The sequence below is a fragment of the Oncorhynchus kisutch genome, linkage group LG13 (genome assembly GCF_002021735.2).
Source record: "Oncorhynchus kisutch isolate 150728-3 linkage group LG13, Okis_V2, whole genome shotgun sequence".
Taxonomy (NCBI): Eukaryota; Metazoa; Chordata; class Actinopteri; order Salmoniformes; family Salmonidae; genus Oncorhynchus; species Oncorhynchus kisutch.
This window is the reverse complement of record NC_034186.2, coordinates 28614639-28640330: the sequence shown is the minus strand read 5'-3', so window position 1 is coordinate 28640330 and position 25692 is coordinate 28614639. Positions and strand designations below refer to the sequence as shown.

At 42.2% G+C, this 25692-nt stretch overlaps 2 protein-coding genes across 3 annotated transcripts in view; one reads left to right on the top strand and one right to left on the bottom strand.

Moving 5' to 3' along the window:
• Nucleotides 1-3645, top strand: part of s100p (S100 calcium binding protein P) — a 29602-nt gene extending 25957 nt beyond the window's left edge. Inside the window, exons 4-5 of the mRNA XM_020499181.2 lie at nt 1503-1698; nt 2196-3645. Of these exons, the coding sequence (XP_020354770.1) occupies nt 1503-1698; nt 2196-2480 (481 nt within the window). The 3' untranslated portion in view covers nt 2481-3645. The remainder of the gene's footprint in view (nt 1-1502; nt 1699-2195) is intronic.
• A 5939-nt stretch (nt 3646-9584) lies between these two features.
• Nucleotides 9585-25672, bottom strand: LOC109902988 (zinc finger matrin-type protein 3). 2 transcript variants are annotated; one of them, XM_020499661.2, is made up of 6 exons: nt 25490-25672; nt 21392-21930; nt 19264-19404; nt 18787-18956; nt 16777-16877; nt 9585-14930 (listed from the first exon to the last, which is right to left on the bottom strand). In XM_020499661.2, exons 2-6 carry the CDS (start codon nt 21917-21919, stop codon nt 14722-14724), a joined length of 1149 nt encoding a protein of 382 aa, XP_020355250.2. In that variant the 5' UTR covers nt 21920-21930; nt 25490-25672; the 3' UTR covers nt 9585-14721. The 2 variants fall into 2 exon arrangements, with proteins under 2 accessions (XP_020355250.2, XP_031641807.1); XM_031785947.1 differs by lacking the exon at nt 25490-25672 and adding an exon at nt 25330-25486.
• Between the last annotated feature and the right edge of the window lie 20 nt (nt 25673-25692).

Genomic DNA, 25692 nt, shown 5'->3' with positions numbered 1-25692 from the left:
CATGGGACCACACAGCTGTCATGCCACTCAGGAAGGAGATGTGTTCTGTCTCCTAGAGATGAACGTACTTTGGTGCGAAAAGTGCAAATCAATCCCAGAACAACAGCAAAGGACCTTGTGAAGATGCTGGAGGATACAGGCACAAAAGTATCTATATCCACAGTAAAAACGAGTCCTATGTCGACATAACCTGAAAGGCCGCTCAGCAAGGAAAAAGCCAATGCTCCAAAACCGCCATAAAAAAAGCCAGACTACGGTTTGCAACTGCACATGGGGACAAAGATTGTACCATTTAGAGAAATGTCATCTGGTCTGATGAAACAAAAATAGAACTGTTTGGCCATAATGACCATCGTTACGTTTGGAGGAAAAAGGGGGAGGCTTGCAAGCAGAAGAACACCATCCCAACCATGAAGCACGGGGGTGGCAGCATCATGTTGTGGGGATGCTTTGCTGCAGGAGGGACTGGTGCACTTCCCAAAATAGATGGCATCATGAGGAGAGAAAATTATGTGGATATTTTTAAACAACATCTCAAGACATCCGTCAGGAAGTTAAAGCTTGGTCGTAAGTGGGTCTTCCAAATGGACAATGACCCCTAGCATACTTCCAAAGTTGTGGCAAAATGGCTTAAGGACACCAAAGTCATGGTATTGGAGTGGCCATCACAAAGATCGGACCTCAATCCTATAGAAAATCTGTGAGCAGAACTGAAAAAGCGTGGGCGAGCAAGGAGGACGACAAACCTGTGTCACGACTTCTGCCGAAGTCGGTTCCTCTCCTTGTTCGGGCGGTGTTCAGCGGTCGACGTCACCGGTCTTCTAGCCATCGCCAATCCATTTTCCATTTCCATTTGTTTTGTCTTGTTTTCCCACACACCTGGATTTCATTCCCTCATTATGTGTTGTGTATTTAACCCTCTGTTCCCCCCATGTCTTTGTGCTGAATTGTTTGTTGTAAGTGCACATTGTTGTCTGGTGCGCGATGGGTTTTGTACCCATACGTTGTTATTCTGGATGCCGGTGGTTTGGTATATTAAACTGCTCCGGTTATTACCCAGTCATGCTCTCCTGCGTCTGACTTCTCTGCCACCAGTTACGCACCCCTTACAATCTGACTCAGTTACACCAGCTCTGTCAGGAGGAATTGGCCAAAATTCCCCCAACTTATTGTGGGAAGCTTGTGGAAGGCTACCCAAAATCTTAGACCCAAGTTAAACAATTGAAAGACAATGTTACCAAATACTAATTGAGTGTATGTAAAGAAATAAAATCTGAAATAAATCATTCTCTGTACCTATTATTCTGACATTTCACATTCTTAAAATAAAGTGGTGATCCTAACTGACCTAAGACAGATAATTTTGACTAGGATTAAATGTCAGGAATTGTGAAAAACTGAGTTTAAATGTATTTGGCTAAGGTGTATGTAAACTTCCGACTTCAACGGTATACGCAGGTCAGTAACTATTTAATTCTAACCCCTAACCCCATGTCATGTAGTGTGTGGACAGAGGAATCCAGCTGCTCTGTGCTCAACTCCACCATCGTGGCGGAGATTAACTGTACCTACAGCTGCGGCTCCGAGTGCTGGAAAAGCTCCAAGTACCCGTGCCTACAGGTGTTTGTCAGTCTCAACACATCTGGGAAGGTTGTCCGACTCTCACACAACGAGGAGGCACAGGACACCAACCCAAAGGTGAGACAGAGGACATGCTTAAACGTAACATTTCTAACAGCAAGCCTTTATTTCACTGTCCTGTTTCAGCTACAGTAATATATGCCTGGTTTTACAAATCATGTGGTAGCAATGTGCAATCAAATGATTCAACACAAACAGTGAGTACATAATAATACTGCTATAAAATATATATCTACCATGTAATTAGTGTAACAATGAGAAAACAATATGGTTTAATCCAACCTAATTCACTACAAATAAATAACTTTATCACAATACACCACATGAAAATAATTATAATTAAGGTAAATGAATGATTCATTGATGATAAATGATTAGGCCTGTATTTAATTGTGAATCTGCACAACATTAACTTAAGATGACTCCCCCTCAACACATTACATGAGGAGAGGGGAAATGGAGGAAAAATCCTTGCAGCTGAATAACATTTCTAGAAGTAAAATTTCAAGTCAACTCATCCAAGACTCTTAATGAATCTGTATTTGTTCTCTTAGTGCTTCTATGTGCCCAAATGTCGGAAGGACTACAACGCGATGCACACCGTAATCATGAACATCTCGGAGCGTCTGAAAACACAGCAGCAGGTGTTGTGTTACACGGACCCAGGTGAACAGCAGGACAGTGCTCTACTGACACGCATCTATGGCCGAGTGGCAGTGTTCCATTCACTCTTCTGGCCCACCTGCACCCTCATTGGTGGAACCATCATCATTGCCATGGTGAAGCTCACCCAGTACCTGTCCATCATGTGTGAACAGGTGGGCAGGATCAAAAGGTGAGCGACAGGGCACATAGGACAGGGGCCAGACTACAGTAGCAGCACAGCACTGGTCTTCATTCGCTCCCTAGGAACTTTATGAAAACTCTTCATGTTCCATTTGCGCTAAAGAGAGCTGAGAGCTGAGTGATAGAGTGACAGGGGATCTGGGGGGTTATATTCCTCACATGATTCCTCTGGTTCTTCTGAGGAAAGCAATATGACTGATGGGTGCTCCCGGCAGCTGTGGCAAGGCAAGTGAAACTCAATGACTTTGGGGCACACAGATTTGGTCCTTTTATGCACCTCTACAAGTGGTACAATCATACAAGGTGATTGCTTTAAAGAAGTGGCCAACAATGGACCTGATCTGCCCTTGAACCCAAGTCAGCTTTGGTGATCCATTCACACCGTGACGACAAGGCAGTGACGACAAGGGAGTTTGACCGAGACAACTGTGTCGAAGCCTTCCCCAAAATACATCCAAACTTGGCTCCTCACGGTACTGGTGTTGGGTAGAGGGTTACACAACCCCAGGCGGCTGGGACAAGTCTGGTCCTCTAAGCAAGCTGTTGACTATCTATGTTGTACTCCTGGGTCTGTAGAGACTTCATTCCAAGCTAACAGTTCAAGATCAACACTTTCTTGAAGTATGGTGTAGCAGTAATCACATATCACAATAGGTGTTAGTCACTAGGACGCTTAAGTACAATGCAACTTCCCAGGGCAAGTGGTCAATACAAAATGCCTTAATTTCAGGTCCCAACACTGTGGTAGATTGCTCAGAGTTTCAGAAATGAATTCTACAGGACTTTCTCTGAATGGGGTAAACATACTGTGAGGCCAACTATGTTTTCAGGGCCTGGAGCACAAGCCCATAATGGATGTGAGTCATGGTGTGTTTTACCACAAATATTTACAGAATGATGATTGATTGAACACATTAAGACCAAACTAGATATAAATGTCAATATTTCATTCTTGGTTGGTTCCATAATCGCTATTATTAGTTTGCTATTATTTTGCTGTCACAATCATCTCATGTTGTCATCAGCAGTTTATCCATGTCTATAATGTGCTACGTTATTGACTGTTTGACTTGCTTTCTTATCAATTAATGCAAACCAATGTAAATGCAATTTTGTCTTGCATTAATAAATTAAAAGGCAAACTCAGCAATTACAGTACTTCACTGGTTTGGATTTAGTGATTGGGTTGGTCAAAGTTGTTAAAAGGTTCAAGATAGGCATAATAAACTTAGCCTTAGTATAAGAGCAATGTTCATCACCTGTGAAACCAAGTAGAATGTACTTGTATAATGCCTTATTTTATGATTGATAGCGTCTAGGTGAACAATTCATGTCTTTCCTCCCTTTACCCTACAGTCTACTTAATAATGCTGGTCAGCTGATGTTCTTTTGAAGCACAGGTCAGTCCTTGGGATTTACTCTCTCCTCAGCTCAGCAGTATTTCCAGACAGACCATTTGATTTGACCATCCCGGATTTGCTGTGAATGGTACCTGAAGTGTCTTCAAAGGGCACCTTATTTAAAGTGCAATCAGCTGACTAGCTGTGATGAATCTGTAGTTTGGGAGTAATCAGTCACTGGGACTGTACGTGCCTTCCACAGGGGGTTGGACCCAGCTCTGGTGACAGTAATTCCTCACAAATAGACCCTCTGAAATCTACCTAGCTATGTTGGTCAGAGGGACAATTTTCAGTGTAGTGACTTTAATAGGAATGATTAAGAAAGGGAAATGCAGACTAAGTCTGAGTGCTTGGTGGATTGAGAGGGAGAGAGAATGGTAGTATGGTATAATGTCTTTAACAGGGGATAAATGCCCTGACTGATGCAGATGGTGATATGCTCCCGCTTCTTCTACGAGAGAGAGAATGGTAGTAAGGTATAATGACCATGTCATTTCCTTTTCTTTTCTTTTTTTGCCACGGGACAGACAGTCCTGCTGAGACCCAGACTGTGCTGTGGGGATTATAGAGTCTGTGAAATGAGACACTATTCAAACCAATTTTGACCAGATTTTATTCTTTCAATCAAAAAGACCCAAAAAATAACAAGAATACAATGCATTCAAGAAGTATTCAGACAATTTGACTTTTTCCACATATTGTTACGTTACAGCCTTATTCTAAAATGTATTAAATAAAACAAATTACTCATCAATCTATACACAATAACCCATAATGAAAAAGCAAAACATGTTTTTTAGACATTTTCGCAAATGTATATTTAAAAAAAATAATACCTTATTTATATAAGTATTCAGACCCTTTGCTAAGAGACTCGAAATTGAGCTCAGGTGCATCCTGTTTCCATTGATCCTCCTTGAGATGTTTCTATAACTTGATTGGAGTGTGCTAAATTCAATTGATTGGACATGATTTCAAATCAAATCAAATCAAATGTTATTTATCACATACACATGGTTAGCAGATGTTAATGCGAGTGTAGCGAAATGCTTGTGCTTCTAGTTCCGACAATGCAGTAATAACCAACAAGTAATCTAGCTAACAATTCCAAAACTACTACCTTATAGACACAAGTGTAAGGGGATAAAGTATGTACATAAAGATATATGAATGAGTGATGGTACAGAGCGGCATAGGCAAGATACAGTAGATGGTATTGAGTGCAGTATATACATATGAGATGAGTATGTAAACAAAGTGGCATAGTTAAAGTGGCTAGTGATACATGTATTACATAAAGATGCAGTAGATGATATAGAGTACAGTATATACATATACATATGAGCTGAATAATGTAGGGTATGTAAACATTATATTAGGTAGCATTGTTTAAAGTGGCTAGTGATATATTTTACATCATTTCCCATCAATTCCCATTATTAAAGTGGCTGGAGTTGAGTCAGTGTGTTGGCAGCAGCCACTCAATGTTAATGGTGGCTGTTTAACAGTCTGATGGCCTTGAGATAGAAGCTGTTTTTCAGTCTCTCGGTCCCAGCTTTGATGCACCTGTACTGACCTCGCCTTCTGGATGATAGCGGGGTGAACAGGCAGTGGCTCGGGTGGTTGTTGTCCTTGATGATCTTAATGGACTTCCTGTGACATCGGGTGGTGTAGGTGTCCTGGAGGGCAGGTAGTTTGCCCCCGGTGATGTGTTGTGCAGACCTCACTACCCTCTGGAGAGCCTTACGGTTGAGGGCGGAGCAGTTGCCGTACCAGGCGGTGATACAGCCCGACAGGATGCTCTCGATTGTGCATCTGTAGAAGTTTGTGAGAGCTTTTGGTGACAAGCCGAATTTCTTCAGCCTCCTGAGGTTGAAGAGGCGCTGCTGCGCCTTCTTCACGATGCTGTCTGTGTGGGTGGACCAATTCAGTTTGTCTGTGATGTGTACGCCGAGGAACTTAAAACTTACTACCCTCTCCACTACTGTTCCATCGATGTGGATAGGGGGGTGTTCCCTCTGCTGTTTCCTGAAGTCCACAATCATCTCCTTAGTTTTGTTGACGTTGAGGTTATTTTCCTGACACCACACTCCGAGGGCCCTCACCTTGGAAAGGCACACACCTGTCTATATAAGGTCCCACAGTTGACAGAGCATGTCAGAGCAAAAACCAAGCAATGAGGTCTAAGGAATTGTCCGTAGAGCTCAGTGGCCTCCATCATTCTTAAAGACTCTTCCTAGAGCTGGCCGCCATGCCAAACTGAGCAATCGGGGGAGAAGGGCCTTGGTCAGAGAGGTGACCAAGAACCTGGTAGTCACTCTGTCAGAGCTCCAGAGTTCCTCTGTGGAGATGGGAGAACCTTCCAGAAGGATAACCATCTCTGCAGCACTCCACCAATCAGGCCTTTATGGTAGAGTAGCCAGACGGAAGCCCCTCCTCAGTAAAAGGCACATGAGAGTACGCTTGGAGTTTGCCAAAAGGCACCTAAAGGACACTCAGACCATGAGAAACAAGATTTTCTGGTCTGATGAAACCAAGATTGAACTCTATGGCCAGAATGCCAAGCATCACATCTGGAGGAAACCTGGCACCATCCCTACGGTGATGCATGGTGGTGGCAGCATCATGCTGTGGGTATGTTTTTCAGCGGCAGGGACTGGGAGACTAGTCAGGATCGAGGCAAAGATGAACAGAGCAATGTACAGAGAGATCATTGATGAAAACATGCTCCAGAGTGCTTAGGACCTCTGACAGGGCTGATGGTTCACCTTCCAACAGGACAACGACCCTAAGCACACAGCCAAGACAATGCAGGAGTGGCTTAGGGATAAGTCTCTGAATGTTCTTGAGTGGCCCAGCCAGACCCCAGACTGAAAATAGCTGTGCAGCGATGCTTCCCATCCAACCTGACAGAGGTTGAGAGGATCTGTAGAGAAGAATGGGAGAAACTCCCCAAATACAGGTGTGCCAAGCTTGTAATGTCATACCCAAGAAGACTCAAGGCTGTAATCACTCGCAAAGGTGCTTCAACAAAGTACTGAGTAAAGGGTCTGAATACTTAAGTAAATTAAATATTGAAGTTTTATAATGTTTTAATACATCTGCAAAAATGTCTAAAAACCTGTTTTTGCTTTGCCATTATGGTGTATTGTGTGTAGATTGATGAGGGAAACCATTTGATATTTTTAGAATAAGGCTGTAACGTAACAAAATGTGGAAAAAGTCAAAGGGTCTGAATATTTCCGAATGCACAGTATATCTACTGTCCAAATTAGGCTCTTTCTATGTTAATGATCGTAACATGGCTCTGTCAATTACATATTATCTCAGAAGAGTGAGACTCAAAGGATGCGTTTTGATACATCTGGTATTTGGCTATATTGAACATTTCTTATACGTCACTGTGAATATGGAGTAACATAAAAGCCTTCTAGAAGAGGACCAAATGGCTCTTCAGCGCAGTTTGTTTTGTTGCATTGAAACAGATTAAATATCAATACAGATGTTTATGTTATTCCTGCTTGTACACCTATCTTTATTTTCTTACTGTAGCTGAAAACAGTGGTGGATAGAGGAGGCTGAAGGGATATGAGGACATGGTATTGAAATAATCCTCATCAGTGGCCATTGTGTCAACTGCCAAGGCCAATGCAAACAGCACAGCTCTAGGAAGCTGGAGGAAACTCAGCACTTCCTCTCCTCCCTCCCATTCAGCGGAAGAGAAGTTAAGCCAGTGCGAGACTTGCTTGCAAATGTCCACTTCCTCTGTATTGCCATGGGAACACTGTGTTTACTTGAGCTTTTTTCCTTATCTTTAAAGGAACCTGTTTAAAATCCAAAGTGTTATGCACTTACAGGCCAGGGGGGAATTTAACAGAGGGTAGATAGAGGATAGTGGGGGGGGTTAGCATAACAACAACTCATTTCATATTTCTAATGGTACTTCAGCCTAGAGAACAGAATTATCATGAAAACAAGTCCTCGTCTCTCATCCTAAATTGAACATATGGCACTCTCCAAGCGCAGATACAAACCCCTCCACCCCCCTGCATGTCTCTTGGATACAGAGGCCTTGGAGCCGGTTGGTTCCGGCTCTTAATGACTTAGTGTTTGTTTTACAGGACCCACTTTGCCTCTGTGTCTTTCCCTTCACCTTGGTGATCAAAAGTGTCCACAGTTAAACAGAACTAGCCGAGAGGTCACACGTATCACCGGCAGCTGTTTGCAGGTCCGTGACTATGTATACAAATGCCTGCTGATGTATTGTCCGTTGACCAGTGTAGACTAGTGATGGCCCCCTCCTACAAAGGACTCATCAGGTGCATCATGAGGCCTCCATGGAGCTCAACGTGACCATCGGGCACCCTCTGCTGTCCAGACAAGAGTCAGCTATACTTCTTACATAACAATTCACATAGCTAGTTAGATTGCTAATCCATATCTAAAATAATACTGGAAGTAGTTTGGTTGTGAATCCTGCCCATGCATTTAGGACAGTAGTTCTAATATCTGATAAAGAAATGACATTGATGTATTTCCTTTTTATGTTGCACTGACAATATCTCAATAGGCATCCTTGCTCTTTCACCCTCATTCCCCCAACAATCTATATGGTCATTCTCCAACTGGCAACTTTCAGTTTGGGTAAAATCATAAGTATTTTAACCAGACAGTAGATATGAAACATCTCTTTGTCAGGTTCCTGAGGTCACCCTTTGCTTCAGTAGGAAAATATTCTAAACTCTATCAGGGCTTTAATCTGACCAGCTGGCACCAGGCCCAGTACCCTCATGCTCTGTCATTTACTTTCCCTTTAAGAAAAAGTTAAACTCTCAGGAGACTTCAAAAGCATTTTTCAACAAGAGAGAATCATATACATTACTAGGAGGATGCCTGGAACATCTGGGTATCTGAAACTTAAGTTATTTATCGTTCAGGAGTGATTCATCAGTGGTTTTCCATTATGAGTAGGCTATTAGCCAAACTAAATCCACAAGCAGATGGTGAAATGATATACACAGCCCATGTAGATCATGACAAAAGCTTATTCCAACCTGATTTCCTGGGACTGCAGGTCCTGTAGTTTGAGGGTTCTTTAGATGGTTGATGGATGACTCTCTATGTAGACAAACACTGGATGGAGAACGATTATGCTTTTGCAGATTTTATGATGAACTGACCACAGCTAGAGCAGCAATGCATTAACTCAGCTACTTCCTTTTTCTCTTTCAACAAGTAACAAATATCTTACCAATCAAAATAGAGCAAAGTAGTTGCTAGGTAAATAATCAATTAGCACTACAATCCCAAAAAACTGATTCACCACATTATAGAACTAGACAACATTTAGAAAACAATGTATCCCATTAACTAGTCATTTCAATCATCCATTCAGAAAACAATCTTTGCCATTCTTTATTTGATCAGTAGAGGGGGTAAAAAACCAAGATATTTGAGGCACATATTTTGGCTTCTAACCAAGTTCAACATTTCACCAGAGAGATGCTTTACTTTTCTCACTGCTGAGCATTAGAACGGTTATCATGCCTTCAGGGCACACTCTGTAAACCACTATATTAACAGGGAACACAAGTTGGTCAGCTGACCATGTCAAACAATGTGCCCATACACACATGCACTCCCCAATGCAACTCCCAATCCCCCACCAAGTCTCTCAAGTAAATATATCCGGGCAAATAACAAGTATAACATTTTTTATTAAATAGTTAGCCAATATTGTACAGTGACTAAAATAAGTGTTCCAATAGTTTCTAAAACAACTGTTTTCATTCTGTTATTCTTCAAATATACATACATTCAATATGTTATACAATTATTTCCTCTAAAGGGAAGTCAATCCAAATGAATTGGTATTATTGTCATATTGTCCATATTGCACCAGCAGCGATATTTCTTCCTCCAATGGAAATTAAGTTGATTGTTCTGAAGAATCATGTTTGCGCCCAAGGCAGCCATGATATGAAATTGTGTGGCATTAGAAAGGCACTGCAGCTAACACTTATTTTATTCCCTTATCCCTAGATATAGTTTACTATCTCTGACATTTATAAAACCCTCTATCTTAGAGAGGTGATATTTCTGAGCAGCAGATAAAGAGCCAAACTCAGAGCCAGCCATACGTAGCTGAGGAGAGGAGGATATCCATAATGGCCTGAATACACAGAGCTCCATTTGGAGAGTGTTTGTTGTGCCTGTGTGGATCTCCCTGGGGTAAGTTCCCATGCCGGGTCACCACTTCCTGATAGAGCGGCAAACAGATGTGCTGCTGCAGCACTACACTACGCCCAGCAAGGAATGGCTCCTGACTCACGCCACAGAGGACAGAGCAGAGCCTGCACAGCTACTAGCACAGCCAACACAGCCTGCACAGCCTAGCATGGATGGATGTGTAGCAGCAGTCAAACACAACTCCACTTACTATAACAGAAATAGGGCATTGAATGAGATATGACTACTCACATTAGACTAATGAATTGCACTCAGACCCACAATATACACTCTGAGGAACTTCCTTGAAGTTTTGGGAGATACACACTCCCATTTTAAGTGGTATGTTACATCATTGTAAACTAGCATAATATTATGACTTCAAAGGTATCATTATGAAAGTGGTTCATTTAGCTGCTGTGCTAGTTCCAAATAGAAAAGGCTTCCTTGCTCTGGGTGGTTAAATTGAGCGATGAACCAGATGAAGTAGATCACTTCATGTGTAACATGATCAATGCAGCCCATTTAATTACATTGGTTTGAACTCCCAAGAAAAACACAGCCCTGGCTGCAGTCCATCACAAAAGTCGTGTTGAGGCACTGAATATGTATTAAAGCAGCATTTGAAAAAAGTGGATTTAAGATGACTGGAAGATTACTCTGCATTGTTGGAAAAGGACCCGTAAGTAAGCATTTCACTGTTGTTTACGACGCATGTGAAATTTGATTTGAAGAGTAAGAATAGTAGAATCAGGTGCAATTTAGAAATGTGATTGTGCATCAGACGTTTTTCTCTTGTTATGTCAGTCACTCAATTAGACATGTTAGCTGACAGTTTTTAGATTGGTAGTTAGTCTAGCCAGCTATCTAAACTTGTAGTAATCATGGCCTAATACCGACTGGGATGCAGGGCACGTGCCCAGGGGCACTAAACTCCAAGGGGCCCCCATTGATTTTGTTAGTCATTATCACTCACTTTTTTTCTCCACCCTCAAGAGGGGGGCCACTAAAATGTGTTGGCATGAGGTAGGGGGGCCCCCAACCAAATCACGCTTAGGGCCCCTAGAGCTGGCCCTGGATGGATCCAACATTAAATGTGATCGACTTCCCTTTAGACCACTCTCTGTAAACATTTGGTATGAATCAGATCGAGACGCATCAATAGAACTTCAACAAATAACATTAATCAAAGCAAATCAGTATAAAACTCCACCATCTCCTTTATAACAACAAGTGCAATACTAATGTAACTCATTCCCATTCAGTACTTTGTGTCCAATATAATGGACCCGTCTCTATCTCTGGAAAATTGGCCTAGTTCCTACACTCCCACTAGTAGGATATTCTGAATAATTAAATATATTTATATTCTAATAATATCATGCACAAATGTAAATTTCACAAACATAATTTATACAGTGAAATATTATAACATAATAATTTGTGTACAAATAAAGTGGTGTTACACATGAAGCTCAACTACATTAGATAACAGTAGATTTTTTCATACGGCTAATTGTCTGTAAAAACAATATATATAGAAAACAATATAAATCATATAAACCATTTAAAATATATATAATAATAATGATAAAAATACACTTCTTAAATTAAAACAAAGAAACTATGGTCAAGAGCAACAAAAAAGGCTATATTAAAATAGTTTACAAGGGCATTTATGATACAGAAAGCAAATCATCAGAGGCCCAGTGTAACCCAACGATGAATGCCTCGATTTATTTGTTCATGTGCCAATCAGCAGTTGAAACAATAACAACGTGTTTTCCCGGCCACTGTTTCGGTAAAAACACGGAGGAATGGTGCTAAAAAAATGTAATCTCTCTCAAATTCATGGATGTAAATTATAGTTTCAACAATGTTTTGAGGCTAAAAAGTGTTTGTTAACATTTACATTGTTTACAAACATTGGAGTAAAACAAGCTTATATGTTGGATTGTGATGGAGTACGAAAGCTAAATTAAGCTCATGAAGCTAAGTTATATTCTTCAAGAATCAATGGGTACGTATAATTATTTGTAAGTCCAAAGATTGATGTAGCAACTGCTGATTGCCCCTTTAAGGGGCAGATATATAGGAATATGAACTCAAGCTTTGGTTGTGGTTCTCATCTGAACAAATTGGGCTTGTATAAAATCCTAAACTCCCTTTGCTCTAAATGAGACAGAATAGAGGCCTTGTGGAAATAACCCTAAGCCACCCAATTAAAAATAGTCCTGCTCTGTATTCTCCTGAGGTACTCTGCTTTCGGAGAGCAGACCTCCCATAGGGAAGTCAGGAGCTTACAGCAGCTGGCTTTTACAGCATCCAAGAATAATAAGGGACCAGGACAAAAGGCTGAGTTTACTGGGATGTTCAGGATGCTTGGAATCGTACCAAACCCATGTAAACATGCATAAGGAAAGAGAACAGTCAGTCAGATTTTGTAAATAAATAAAAAAATATACATTGTTTGTTTGTGCAAAGCCTGCTGGGGGAAATAATTGTCACCGCAATCACAGTGCATTCACCTGGACCCGGTTTCCCAAAAGCATCTTAAGGCTAAGTTCATCGTTTGAACCATAGGATCCTACTGTAGTCACATCTCTGTAGTTCTCTATAAACTATAGACAACAAGATGTTTTTGGGAAACTGCCTCCTGGTCTGGTAGAAGTCTGGAATATAACTTTTCTTTCCTCTACTACAAATGCACTACATGACCAAAAGTATGTGGACACCTGCTCGTCAAACATCTCATTCCAAAATCATGGGCATCAATATGTTGGACGATTAGGCCTGGCTCGCAGTCTGTGTTCCAATTCATCCCAAAGGTGTTCAATGGAATTGAGGTCAGGGCTCTGTGGAGGCCAGTCAAGTTCTTCCACATTGATCTCGACAAACCATTTCTGTATGGACCTTGCTTTGTGCACAGGGGCATTGTCATGCTGAAACAGAAAAGGGCCTTCCCCAAACTATTGCCACAAAGTTGGAAGCACAGAATCGTCTCTAACATCATACTATGCTGTAGCGTTAAGATTTCCCTTCCCTAGAACTAAGGGGACTAGCCCGAACCATGATAAACAGCTCCAGACCATGTTTCCTCCTCCCACCAAACTTCACAGTTGGCACTATGCATTGGCATCTGCCAAACCCAGATTCGTCCGTAGGACTGCCAGATGGTGAAGCGTGATTAATCACTCCAGAGAAAGTGTTTTCACTGCTCCAAAGTCCAATGGAGGCGAGCTTTACACCACTCCAGCTGACACTTGGCATTGCGCATGATGATCTTAGGCTTGTGTGCAGGTGATCGGCCATGGAAACCAATTTCATGAAGCTCTCGACAAACAGTTATTGTTCTCGCATTGCAGTTTGAAACTTCATAGTGTGTTGCAACCAAGGACAGACAATTTTACGCGCTACGCGCCTCAGCACTTTCCGGTACCGTTCTGTGAGCTTGTGTGACCTACCACTTCACGGTTGAGTTTTTGTGGCTCCTAGACAGTTTCCACTTCACAGTAACAGCACTTGCAGATGACCGGGGCAGCTCAAGCAGGGCAGAAACTTGACAACTGACTTGTTGGAAAGGTGGCATCCTATGAAGTCACTGAGTTCTTCAGTAAGTGCATTCTACTGTCAATGTTTTTCTATGGAGATTGCAGTGTGCTTGATTTTATACACCTGTCAGCAATGGGTGTGGCTGAAATAGCAGAATCCACTCATTTGAAGGGATGTCCATATACTGTAGTGTAGAGATGTCCAGCTACTGAAACTCAGGTAATAACTAGGGCTGTGACAATACCAGTATAGCGATATTTTTTCAGTGGCAAACATGAAAACACAAAGCAGACCACACTCTTTGGTCATTTAAAAACCTGCCGTAAATAAAATATTATGTGCTATAGCTTGGAAATAAATAAATGTGACTCTGGTTGACAACATAATGATGTTTGTTTCCAACATTAGGGTTGTTTTCCTAAAGAAGTTTAACCCACTTCATTTTTTGTTTCCTTGCCAAGCTATTAACAAGTATCGCAATACTGGTATTGTCCCTGACCCTAGTCATAACAAGGTTTAAACAGGGGAAAGAAAACAGATTGTGAGATCAAATCTTCACCAATATACCCTACAGCATGGTGGGTTCTTCATGTAGGCCTACTATGGGTCAAATTCAGCGTGAAATATGGACAAATCCCTGGTTTCATCTGAGATGCAAAATGCATGGTAATCACACACAGGCTTGGGTCAGTACAGGCAAACAGAATCAAGCAAGAGTGAAACATCCACAAGTGTACCAGCAGGTGGACATTCTGTGCACACCTTAAAATATTTCTAGAAATGTCATTCAAATATGTACACTACATTAACAAACTAAAACAGGAACAGAAGAGCAATAACTTATACACATTAAAAGGAAAAGAGTGAAAGAGTGGTTTATGTATATAAATTACATAAATGTACCCTCCTCTTCCACACATTTTAGTTTGCTGCAGAACATAGTCTCTACCCATTCTACTGGCCTCTAGCGTACAGTGCATGATGAAGATAGTCGTTGTCTCCCCCTCCCTCACCCTCCATCCCCTCTCCTCCCCTGTGCTGCGGCACTGCCCTCCTAAGTGTAGCCCAGATTCTCCATCTCGCTGCGGTAGCGCTGCTCCGACACCTTGCTCTTGTGCTGTTTGCTCTCCAGGTGAAGGCGGAAGTCGGCCTCCTCGCTGGCCCCAGAATTGCACATGGAGCAGTAGAACTGGCCGCTGGGCGTCACACACATGGCCAGGTCCCTGGGGATCCTCTGCCTGGGCCGGGGGTTGTAGTAGGGGCCTGGGACACACACCAAGACATACACACCATCAGAGGAGTGAGCTCATTAAAAGGAGTGAGCTCCTCATTAAAATGATGGAGAGTGAGTGAGCTGCTGCTCACCAGTGAACACAATTCCAGAAGATGGGAGTGGCAGAAGGATGCCAGGTGCTACAGGGGATGGAAGGCTGGCTGTGCATAAATAGGAGAAGCTTTCCACTGCCGTGGTCATATGAATGTTACAAGAAGAAATACAAACGTGTCCCTCATAGAGTACCACAGTATGAGTCATAATACCCATCAAATCTAGCGGTCAAACAAGGAAATGGTTCCAATCGTTTTCCACCATTCATTTTTCTCATTTTAGAAACACTTATAATAAGGGCTGTGTTTTGTGTAGGCTTACGCTGGCGTGACATTTTGATAACCGTGTAAATCTCTCTAGGACAAGGTGACTTTTATCAATATTTGCCTGTATTTACCTCCCAAAAATGAAATTATAATTAGCTGCTAAGATGGCTATCATAAAGAACTACAAATGCCATGATGATGTGGACGAGAATGCCGAATCGAGGCAAAGGTAAGAATCTCTGGATTAACTATCTAAATGTTAGTTAAATGTAGTAATGAATAAATAGGCTACATTTCTTTAAATGGACAATTCTGTGAACTGTCTTGTGCAAGTTTTAAATTGACACAATACCTGTTAGCAAAATATTCAGCTGGAGATGACGTGCAGGAGCTTGCAGGGATTTGTAGTTTTGCATGTCTAATTTGATGCTAATTAGCCATTTCGAATCTGAGAGTAAACAGCCAAATATACTGATAAAAGTCACCTTGTCCGAGAGAGATTTACATGGTTATCAAAACGTCATGCCAGATTAAGCCTACAGAAAACACATTCCTTATTTGAAGTGTTTCTCAAATCCCCTATTGGAAAAATGAATGGTGGAAAAAACAATTGGAACTTATTCCCTGTTTGACCACTAGGTTTTTGGGGTATTATGACACCTCCACTGTGGTGCTCTCTTAGGAGAAGGGATGTATGTTGGATAGAGAATAAATGCTTTGCTGTATCTGCGTGTATGTCTGGAGAGAACCATCACAGGCCTTTGCAGAGTAACTCCGATAGACAAACTACATTTTCTCTCTGAGAGAGTTTTAAACAACTCTATTTCTGGAATTGTCCATAAAGGACATTTAAATCAGCAAAGTCTCTGAGCCCTGAGGGGAGGCAAGGGAAGGGAGGAGATGGGGTGCAGTTGTGTCCTATGATTAATCCAGAGGGAGCAGGCCATGGTGGAAGGTATGTGGAGTGGGGGATCGGAAGAGGATACTGGGCTGGACAATAGACAGTGAGGGGTCTGTCTAATGGAATCTCACCACCTGAGCAGGCTGTGTGACGTCTGTGGGGCAGCAGAGCTGACGTGGGTTGCTGTATCGGTTTACATATCCAAAGCCCTGGTGCCGGGCCTGTGCTTAGTGAGTTCACACTGACTGACCAGCCTCAGCCAACCCCTTAACTTTCTTACAGAGCATTTCCCCTTCAAAGGTGGGGATGAGAGGCAGCTGTTCACTGAAGAAGAAAACAATAGCCTCCACCAGCTGTCAAAAGCTTCATTGGAATCAATAAATAGGAAATGGGCAACCACCTCTGCTCTCAAACATAAAGTATACATTCTCAAGACTAGGAATATCCCTGAATCATCTGATCTTTATGAGCCGTTCTGGCTCGGTCAAGCCTTACTTACTTTACATCTGATCTTTACAACAAAATTGTGGATTTACAACAAGTTTTCACCTGTAAAGTAATTTGCTGTTTGGTCAAACTTTATTACCGGTATGTCTTTGTTTCAGTGTGCTGTACCTGGCACGGCAATAGGCACCTGTGGGGTCCTACGGTTCTTGATAAACCTGTACTCGCTCCCCTCTTTCCTCGGACGCCTCTGGACACACTCCGTCGACTCTCTGAAAAATTGATGGATCACGTTACTGAGAGCAAAGTCTCCCATATTTAGTTAATAAATCAAGCGGCCAACCTAACAATAATAGTTACTATGATGGACAAAATAATGGAATGCATCTATCACATGCTATGGCATTTTCTCTTTAAAACGGAAACATTAAAACATACAGTTGAAGTCAGAAGTTTACATACACTTAGGTTGGAGCCATTAAAACTTGTTTTTCAACCACTCCACAAATGTCTTGTTAACAAAGTATAGTTTTGGCAAGTCAGTTAGGACATCTACTTTGTGCATGACACAAGTCATTTTTCCCAAAATTGTTTACAGACAGATTATTTCACTTATAATTCACTGTATCACAATTCCAGTGGGTCAGAAGTGTGCATACACTAAGTTGACTGTGCCTTTAAACAGCTTGGAAAATTCCAGAAAATTATGTCATGGGTTTAGAAGCTATGGATGTATGTCAAGGCCTACCTTCAAACTCAGTGCCTCTTTGCTGGACATCATGGGAAAATCAAAAGAAATCAGCTAAGACCTCAGAAAAAAATTGTAGACCTTCACAGGTTTGGTTCATCCTTGGGAGCAACTTCCAAATGCCTGAAGGTACCACGTTCATCTGTACAAACAATAGCACGCAAGTATAAACACCATGGGACCACGCAGTCTTCATACTGCTCAGGAAGGAGATGCGTTCTGTCTCCTAGAGATGTACGTGCTTCAATGCAAATCAATTCCAGAACAACAGCAAAGGACCTTGTGAAGATGCTGGAGGAAACAGGTACAAAAGTATCTATATCCACAGTAAAACAAGTCCTATATCGACATAACCTGAAAGGCCGCTCAGCAAGGAAGAAGCCACTGCTCCAAAACCGACATAAAAAAGCCACACTTCGGTTAGCAACTGCACATGGGGACAAAGATCGTACAATTTGGAGAAATGTCCTCTGGTCTGATGAAGCAAAAATAGAACTGCTAGGCCATAATGACCATTGTTATGTTTGGAGGAAAAAGGGGGAGGCTTGCAAGCCAAAGAACACCATCCCAATCGTGAAGCACAGGGGTGGCAGCATCATGTTGTGGGGGTGCTTTGCTGCAGGAGGGACTGGTGCACTTCACAAAATAGATGGCATCATGAGGGAGGAAAATTATGTGGATGGAAAATTATGTGGATATATTGAAGCAACATCTCAAGACATCAGTCAGGAAGTTAAAGGTTGGTCGCAAATGGGTCTTCCAAATGAACAATGACCCGAAGCATACTTCCAAAGTTGTGGCAAAATGGTTTATGGACAACAAAGTCAAGGTATTGGAGTGGCCATCACAAAGCCCTGACCTCAATCCCATAGAAAATGTGTAGGCAGATCTGAAAAAGCGTGTGCGAGCAAGGAGGCCTACAAACCTGACTCAGTTACACCAGCTCTGTCAGGAGGAATGGGCCAAAATTCACCCAACTTATTATGGGAAGCTGTTGGAACGCTACCCAAAACGTTTTTGACCCAAGTTAAACAATTAAAGGCAATGCTACCAAATACTAATTGAGTGTATGTAAACTTCTGACCCACTGGGAATGTGATGAAAGAAACAAAAGCTGAAATAAATCATTATCTCTACTATTATTCTGACATTTCACATTCTGAAAATAAAGTGGTGATCCTAACTGACCTAAGACAGGGAATTTTTACGAGGATTAAACGTCAGGAATTGTGAAAAACTGAGTTTAAATGTATTTGGCTAAGGTGTATGTAAACTTCCGACTTCAACTGTATCTGGATTCAATTTCATATAACAGGGCTGAAGGGGCAGGATTTCTATGTTTAAGTATGGTTTTATTAGCCATGCGCATGTTGCATCTGTTGTTTGTCTTCCTGCTGTTGGGTGGGGAACCAGTAGTGACATCACAGACTCACAGGATGCTACTGCTTTGCTGGGCCTCAGCCAGCCGCAGTCTCTTGGCATGGTTCTTGCCCTGGTAGTGTGCCTGAGCCACGGCAGGGGAGCTGAACGAGGCATCACACAGCTTGCAGTAATCGTTCTCCGTGGCTAAGATCACCCTGCTGGCACCCATGAATGACACCGGCTGAACAAAGAAAGAAAGAGTGAGTTTTTAAAAAAGGGCTCTTCTTTTCACCAGCCTATATGATACTCCAGCCAGTTCAAAGCTACATACAGTATCAAAATAGTTAAAACATACAGTGCTGACAGTTTTCTACAAACCATCATGTTGTTTCTTATGAGCCGATTCTATTTGATTGCAGTTCTCCAGATCAACAACAGAGATCCAAACCGTGAATGTGCTGAAAATTCACAGAACTTGGACTTGTTCATACAGTATTATAGTTTCCTGAACAATAACACATTCATTGTGTGCCAACGCCAAGCTTTACCTGTTTGGGAGTTGCACTGTCAGTTGTTGGAGTCATGAGGAGCTGCTGGGAAAGTGGCTCTATTACCTCTGGAATCCTGATGGCAGGTGGCTGCTGGCTGCCTGCATAGAAATTTCTCAGCTTCTTACTGTGGTTTTTTCCCTGGAAAAGAGACAACGGATGATTCAATCCCACAGCTCAGTCCACTCATTGCACTGTCATCACCATAGCGTCATATTGCGAATTATGAGCATCATCACCATCATCAGTGAGCACAACTGTTAGGGTTTACATTTTCCACTTACATTCATGAGGGGATATCAGTTTTGGCTGATATGCCAAATAAACAAACACTGACATTTCATGTTTGACACAATGTAGTTGATGCATGATGAGAAGCATTTGCTGCCATCAAAACATACAGTTGAAGTCGGAAGTTTACATACACCTTAGCCAAATACATTTAAAATGTTTTTCACAATTCCTGACATTTAATCCTCGTAAAAATTCCCTGTCTTAGGTCAGTTAGGATCACCACTTTATTTTCAGAATGTGAAATGTCAGAATAATAGTAGAGATAATGATTTATTTCAGCTTTTGTTTCTTTCATCACATTCCCAGTGGGTCAGAAGTTTACATACACTCAATTAGTATTTGGTAGCATTGCCTTTAATTGTTTAACTTGGGTCAAAAATGTTTGGGGTAGCCTTCCAACAGCTTCCCATAATAAGTTGGGTGAATTTTGGCCCATTCCTCCTGACAGAGCTGGTGTAACTGAGTCAGGTTTGTAGGCCTCTTTGCTCGCACAAACTTTTTCAGATCTGCCTACACATTTTCTATGGAATTGAGGTCAGGGCTTTGTGATGGCCACTCCAATACCTTGACTTTGTTGTCCTTAAGCCATTTTGCCACAACTTTGGAAGTATGCTTGGGGTCATTGTCCATTTGAAAGATCCATTTGCAACCAAGCTTTAACTTCCTGACGGAAGTCTTGAGATGTTGCTTCAATATATCCACATAATTTTCCTTCCTCATGACGCCATCCATTATGTGAAGTGCACCAGTCGCTCCTGCAGCAAAGCACCCCCACAACATGATTCTGACACCCCCGTGCTTCACAGTTGGGATGGTGTTCTTCGGCTTGCAAGCATCACCCTTTTTCCTCCAAACATAATGATGGTCATTATGGCAAAACAGTTATATTTTTGTTTCATCAGACCAGAGGACATTTCTCCAACAAGTACGATCTTTGTCCCCATGTGCAGTTGCAAACTGAAGTCTGGCTTTTTTGGTGGTTTTGTAGCAGTGGCTTCTTCCCTGCTGAGTGACCTTTCAGGTTATATTGATTTTGGACTAGTTTTTACTGTGGATATAGACTTTTGCACCTGTTTCCTCCAGCATCTTCACAAGGTCCTTTGCTGTTGTTCTGGGATTGATTTGCACTTTGCTCACCGAAGTACGTTCATCTCTAGGAGACAGAACACGTCTCCTTCCTGAGCGGTATGACGGCTGCATGGTCCCATGGTGTTTATACTTGCGTGCTATTGTTTGTACAGATGAACATGGTACCTTCAGGCTTTTGGAAATTGCTCCCAAGGATGAACCAGACTTGTGGAGGTCTACAATTTTTTTCTGAGGTCTTGGCTGATTTCTTTTGATTTTCCCATGATGTCAAGCAAAGAGGCACTGAGTTTGAAGGTAGGCCTTGAAATACATCCACAGGTACACCTCCAATTGACTCAAATGATGATCAGAAGCTTCTAAAGCCATAACATAATTTACGGTAATTTTCCAAGCTGTTTAAAGTCACAGTCAACTTAGTGTATGTATACTTCTGACCCACTGGAATTGTGGTATAGTGAATTATTTGTGAAATAATATGTCTGTAAACAATTGTTGGAAAAATTACTAGTGTCATGCACAAAGTAGATGTCCTAACCGACTTGCCAAAACTATTGTTTGTTAATAAGACATTTGTGGAGTGGTTGAAAAACGAGTTTTAATGAATCCAACCTAAGTGTATGTAAACTTCTGACTTCAACTGTATGTGTTGGGGTAGGTCTACAAGTAAACTACCGCATATAGACAGAGACAGCCTGCTGGTGGATGAGATTACGGTACAAGCTACATGTCCAGTAAACCAGCTCACCTGGTAGTGGGCCTGTGCCTGCTGAGCAGAGTTGAGGGTGACGTTGCACAGTTTGCAGTACAGAGGCTTACACAGCTCCTCCAAGGTAGCGTCCTGGTCTGTGGACCCGATCTGAACATCTTTCTCCTGGGGCCTGCTGTTGAGGGTCGCCTGGGCAGTGGGAGGTGGGACAGGGCAGGGGGGCCCCTGCACCAGCTGGAGGTGAGTGGGAGGTTTGGCAGACAGAGGACTGGAGAGGGGGAAACGGTGGGGATCCGGGGTCACTACTACTGGTGGAGGGGGTCCGAGGGTCTGTGGAGGGGGTCCGAGGGTCTGTGGAGGGGGTCCAAGGGTCTGTGGAGGGGGTCCATGGGTCTGTGGAGGGGGTCCATGGGTCTGTGGAGGGGGTCCGAGGGTCTGTGGAGGGGGTCCAAGGGTCTGTGGAGGGGGTCCGAGGGTCTGTGGAGGGGGTCCGAGGGTATGTGTAGGAGGCATTGGCTGGAACAGTGGCTGCTGCTGGCCAAATAGGCTCAGTGAAGGCTTCAGCATAGACTCTGGTCCTGAGGGCCAATGCAATGATTGCAAAGCATTAGAATTAATCATATACTTTAAAATTTAGGACAGGCATGTAATGGTTATATAACATTTGGAGGATGCAATAACTATAGTAATCAACTGTGTTCATTTCTCCCTGGGGAAACAGACACTAACAAATAAAACAATAGTGGGTTTCACAGCTCTGCTCCTTGAGACAATAAGTTCCTCAAGCATTTCTTGATATGCCGCTGATTCAAACAGCCCATTGCCTACTTGACTGGGTACATTTCAGGCACTCATGTGTGGCCACATTTTTTCTGCATATAAGGGTGAGGGTTGGGTCAGCAGCTGCGCTCATGTCTGATGTTTCCACTGTATCAACTCCGATTGGAGACCCAACAACAGTGATTCATAGACCTAAAATAACAGTGTAGGATGTTTTGGATTCCAGCAGCCATGCAGTGACACCAAGTGAATGGCATGCTTCAAATGGAACTTTCCGATAACAACAAACCAAAGGATGCTCCGGCAATTGTAGGTCTTGAACGTGTACATCAATGTTATTCTGATAAATGTCATAATGTAGCCTTAACACCTAATAATACTTCAATATGAGTGTGAATATAAGAATTCAAGAAAATTGCTCACTTTTTAAATATTTTTTCTGGGTATTGCAATGAAATAGAAAAAACCCACTAATCTGCTTAGCCTTAAAACGCAGTATGCTGTATAACTGCTATTATTTCCCCTTGCGGAGTAATGAGGAGACAAACCTGAATCACATGTTCACTGGAGAATATAGCCTAATCCCAAAAATAGTCCCAGGAACCTACATTGTCATAGCCCAAGGTCAGAGTCTAAGTCCTCTTTTCTCATCTTGGGTACATAACACTCCTCCTGAGGCTTAACCCTGGGATTTCACATAAAATGTAAGTCCTGGGCATATTAATGAGTAGTCATTGGCCATGTATCAAGAGGGATGGGCTTGGGTCTCTGAGTTGGAGAAAAGTATTTTAAGGAAAGGTCTTCTTGGGTCTTAAAGTGGAGGGTTCTAATTCTTTCATTTGGTATGTGTGCAGAAGAAAGAAAGAACCAAAAACCATCAAAGGTTGAATAGCCCTTCACAAACATATAGTTATTTCATGCCTTTTACACTATGTTCCTCTGCCACATCAATTATGGAGCGAAGAGTATATGCCTCATGCACTGGAATGATGTGCATGACTAGTCTTTGAAGGGAACTCATAAAGACTTCCTGTTTAATTCTTATGTTCAATGCCTTGCAGGGACACACGATGGAGACTTGGTTTTAGCATTGAAATCTGTTGAAAAACCCTGAGATTTATGGTATTTTACTAACACTCAGTCATGCAGATAAAACAGATGAATTGAGGCTTAAATATTTACCCATTAGTTAGCCTAGTTAGAAATGGCAACAAAGCAGTTAGGCTATTGACAGCTAGCCATCTGAAAGGACTCATTATTGCCAGTTCAAGAGAGGGATGGTTGATAATTAGACTATACGCAGAGTTCCCCAATAGGCGGGCGGCCCACAGGCCAAATTTATTTTATTTGGCCTGCCAAGCTTTCTGAGAAAATATATATATACTGTACACACTTGTTCTTGGACACAAAAGACTGTACGATCACCAGGAAATGAGCTCAAAGTGATTTTAATTTAGGGAATCTGTTCCCAAGTATTCATACACATAAATAGAGAGGCATATGGGCTGAATGCAATTGGGGACTCTGGTAACAGGCAAAAATTAGTGTGTATCAATAAACAATGCTAAATTATCAATCTATCAATCTATATTTTTACCAATAAAGCCACAGCAAATCAGGGTAAAGCACACAATGAGGCTACATCACCAAGGATGTAAACCTACCAGACTCAGATCTGTCAACCTATTTCAGTGGACAATGCCATTGTATCTCATTACAACAGACAGAGTATGCAATCTATAACTGGCTTAATTACTTAAGACAACATTGCTGGATAACAAGGTTAACTCAAGTTCAGACCCAAGCTGTTATTCATCATAATTATTATCAGCATCATCAACTCCATCATCAAGTTCGCTGACGACATGACAGTAGTAGGCCTGATTACCAACAATGATGAGACGGCCTACAGAGAGGAGGTAGGCCCTCTGATGGTGTGGTGCCAGGTAAACAACCTCTCCACCAATATAAGCAAAACAAAGGAGCTGATTGTGGACTTCAGGAGGAACCCGGCAAGGCACACCCCTATCCTCATCAACAGGGCGGTCAACCGCGTCAATTTTCTCGGTGTACACATCTCAGAGGAGCTGAAATGGTCAAACCACACAGACACTGTGGTAAAGAAGGCACTTCAACTTCAGGAGGCTGAAGAAATTTGGCCTGTCCCAGAGGGCCCACACAGTGTTCTACAGGAGCACCATCGAGAGCATACGGTCAGGCTGCATCACAGCCTGGTATGGCAACTCCACCGCCGTTGACCGCAAGGCTCTACAGAGAATTGTACGCTCAGCCGAACGCACCATTGGGTGCACACTGCCTGCCCTCCAGGACACCAAGTGTCACAGGAAGGCCAAGAAGATCATCAAGGACCTCAGCCACCCGAGCCAGGGCCTGTTCTCCCCGCTTTCATCACTCCCCACTTCCCAAACAGACATTCACCCTGCCCCAACCCCCAATGGACATTTATCATTGTTACAGTTGTAAATATGTATACATTATTATTATTATATTATTGTTTCATTTATGACCTGCACTGTTGGAGCTCGGAGCTTAAGAATTCCACTGTACCCTGCAATTACATCTGTGACCCTGTGCATTTGATTAATAAACTAATCTAATCATCATCATCATCATCATCATGTGAATAATGTACACACAGCATGTTGTGTCAAGGAGCTTGTGCTATGAAAAGAGTTGACAGAATTCCATTTCAAGATTTGGGAACAGAGACAGTCAATAAAGACCATGCTCATCCCTCTAAACAAGCAGACCATAATGTACACCCACTGATCTGACCATTATCACTTTAGTTGGTTTTACATGAAACACATGTCCACCGCATCACACCTTCACTGGAAGAAGCACAGAGGGTGTCGTGGATATAACAAATCAACTAACTTAGGTTCGCATATCTTTGGGGTTGAATTGATCAGAAACCTAATATACCTCTAGTTTCAGATGTCATTTCAACATGGCTGTTGTTGGTCGAATCTCTTCAAATCAACGAGTAGGCTCTACCTCAACTAAATGTATTTATATCTGTATAGCCTACTACAACCTATAATATCAAGATGCCGGTTGGATAAACCCCCTTCAATCAGCACTGGTTGTTGCACTGTAGCTGAGGCTGCAAATATGCATCCATCAATTCGCAGTGTCACGGTCGCTGACAGCAATGAATGAGACCCTTTTCTTACCTGGTAATCGGGAAAAATAATAGCTGGTATCCCCATAGTTCAAAGGCTGCGAATTTCTGTAATAATCGGCACTCTGATAATAGGCATCTCTATTGTTGACATGTAACGCCATCATTGCATACTGGCCAACTTCGAACCAGCTGAGAATCCAGCAGCCTACCTTGCTTTCACCAGAGAAGAGGAGGGGTGAGTTTTCAGTGTCACGAGCAGAGAGGTGTGGGGGATATACACTATGCGAAAAAATAAATGGCTACATTTTAGTAGACTAAAGCCTATCATAATCAAACCCCCAGACAATAGTAACAACATATGTAAAACATTTAGAAAAAGGTGGGTCTTTGAAAAACATGTTTGTGAGTGTAT

Bases quoted from the DNA above. Each gene is read 5' to 3' on its own strand.
- LOC109902988 (XM_031785947.1), bottom strand. From the start codon at position 25,444: ATGATGGCGTTACATGTCAACAATAGAGATGCCTATTATCAGAGTGCC. The intron at 16,878-18,786 runs GTGAGTCTGTGA...TCAATTTTTCAG, and splicing joins CAGCAAAGCAGTAGCATCCT to AGAGTCGACGGAGTGTGTCC. The intron at 14,931-16,776 runs GTACAGCACACT...TGTGTGTCCCAG, and splicing joins GGTGCCTATTGCCGTGCCAG to GCCCCTACTACAACCCCCGG.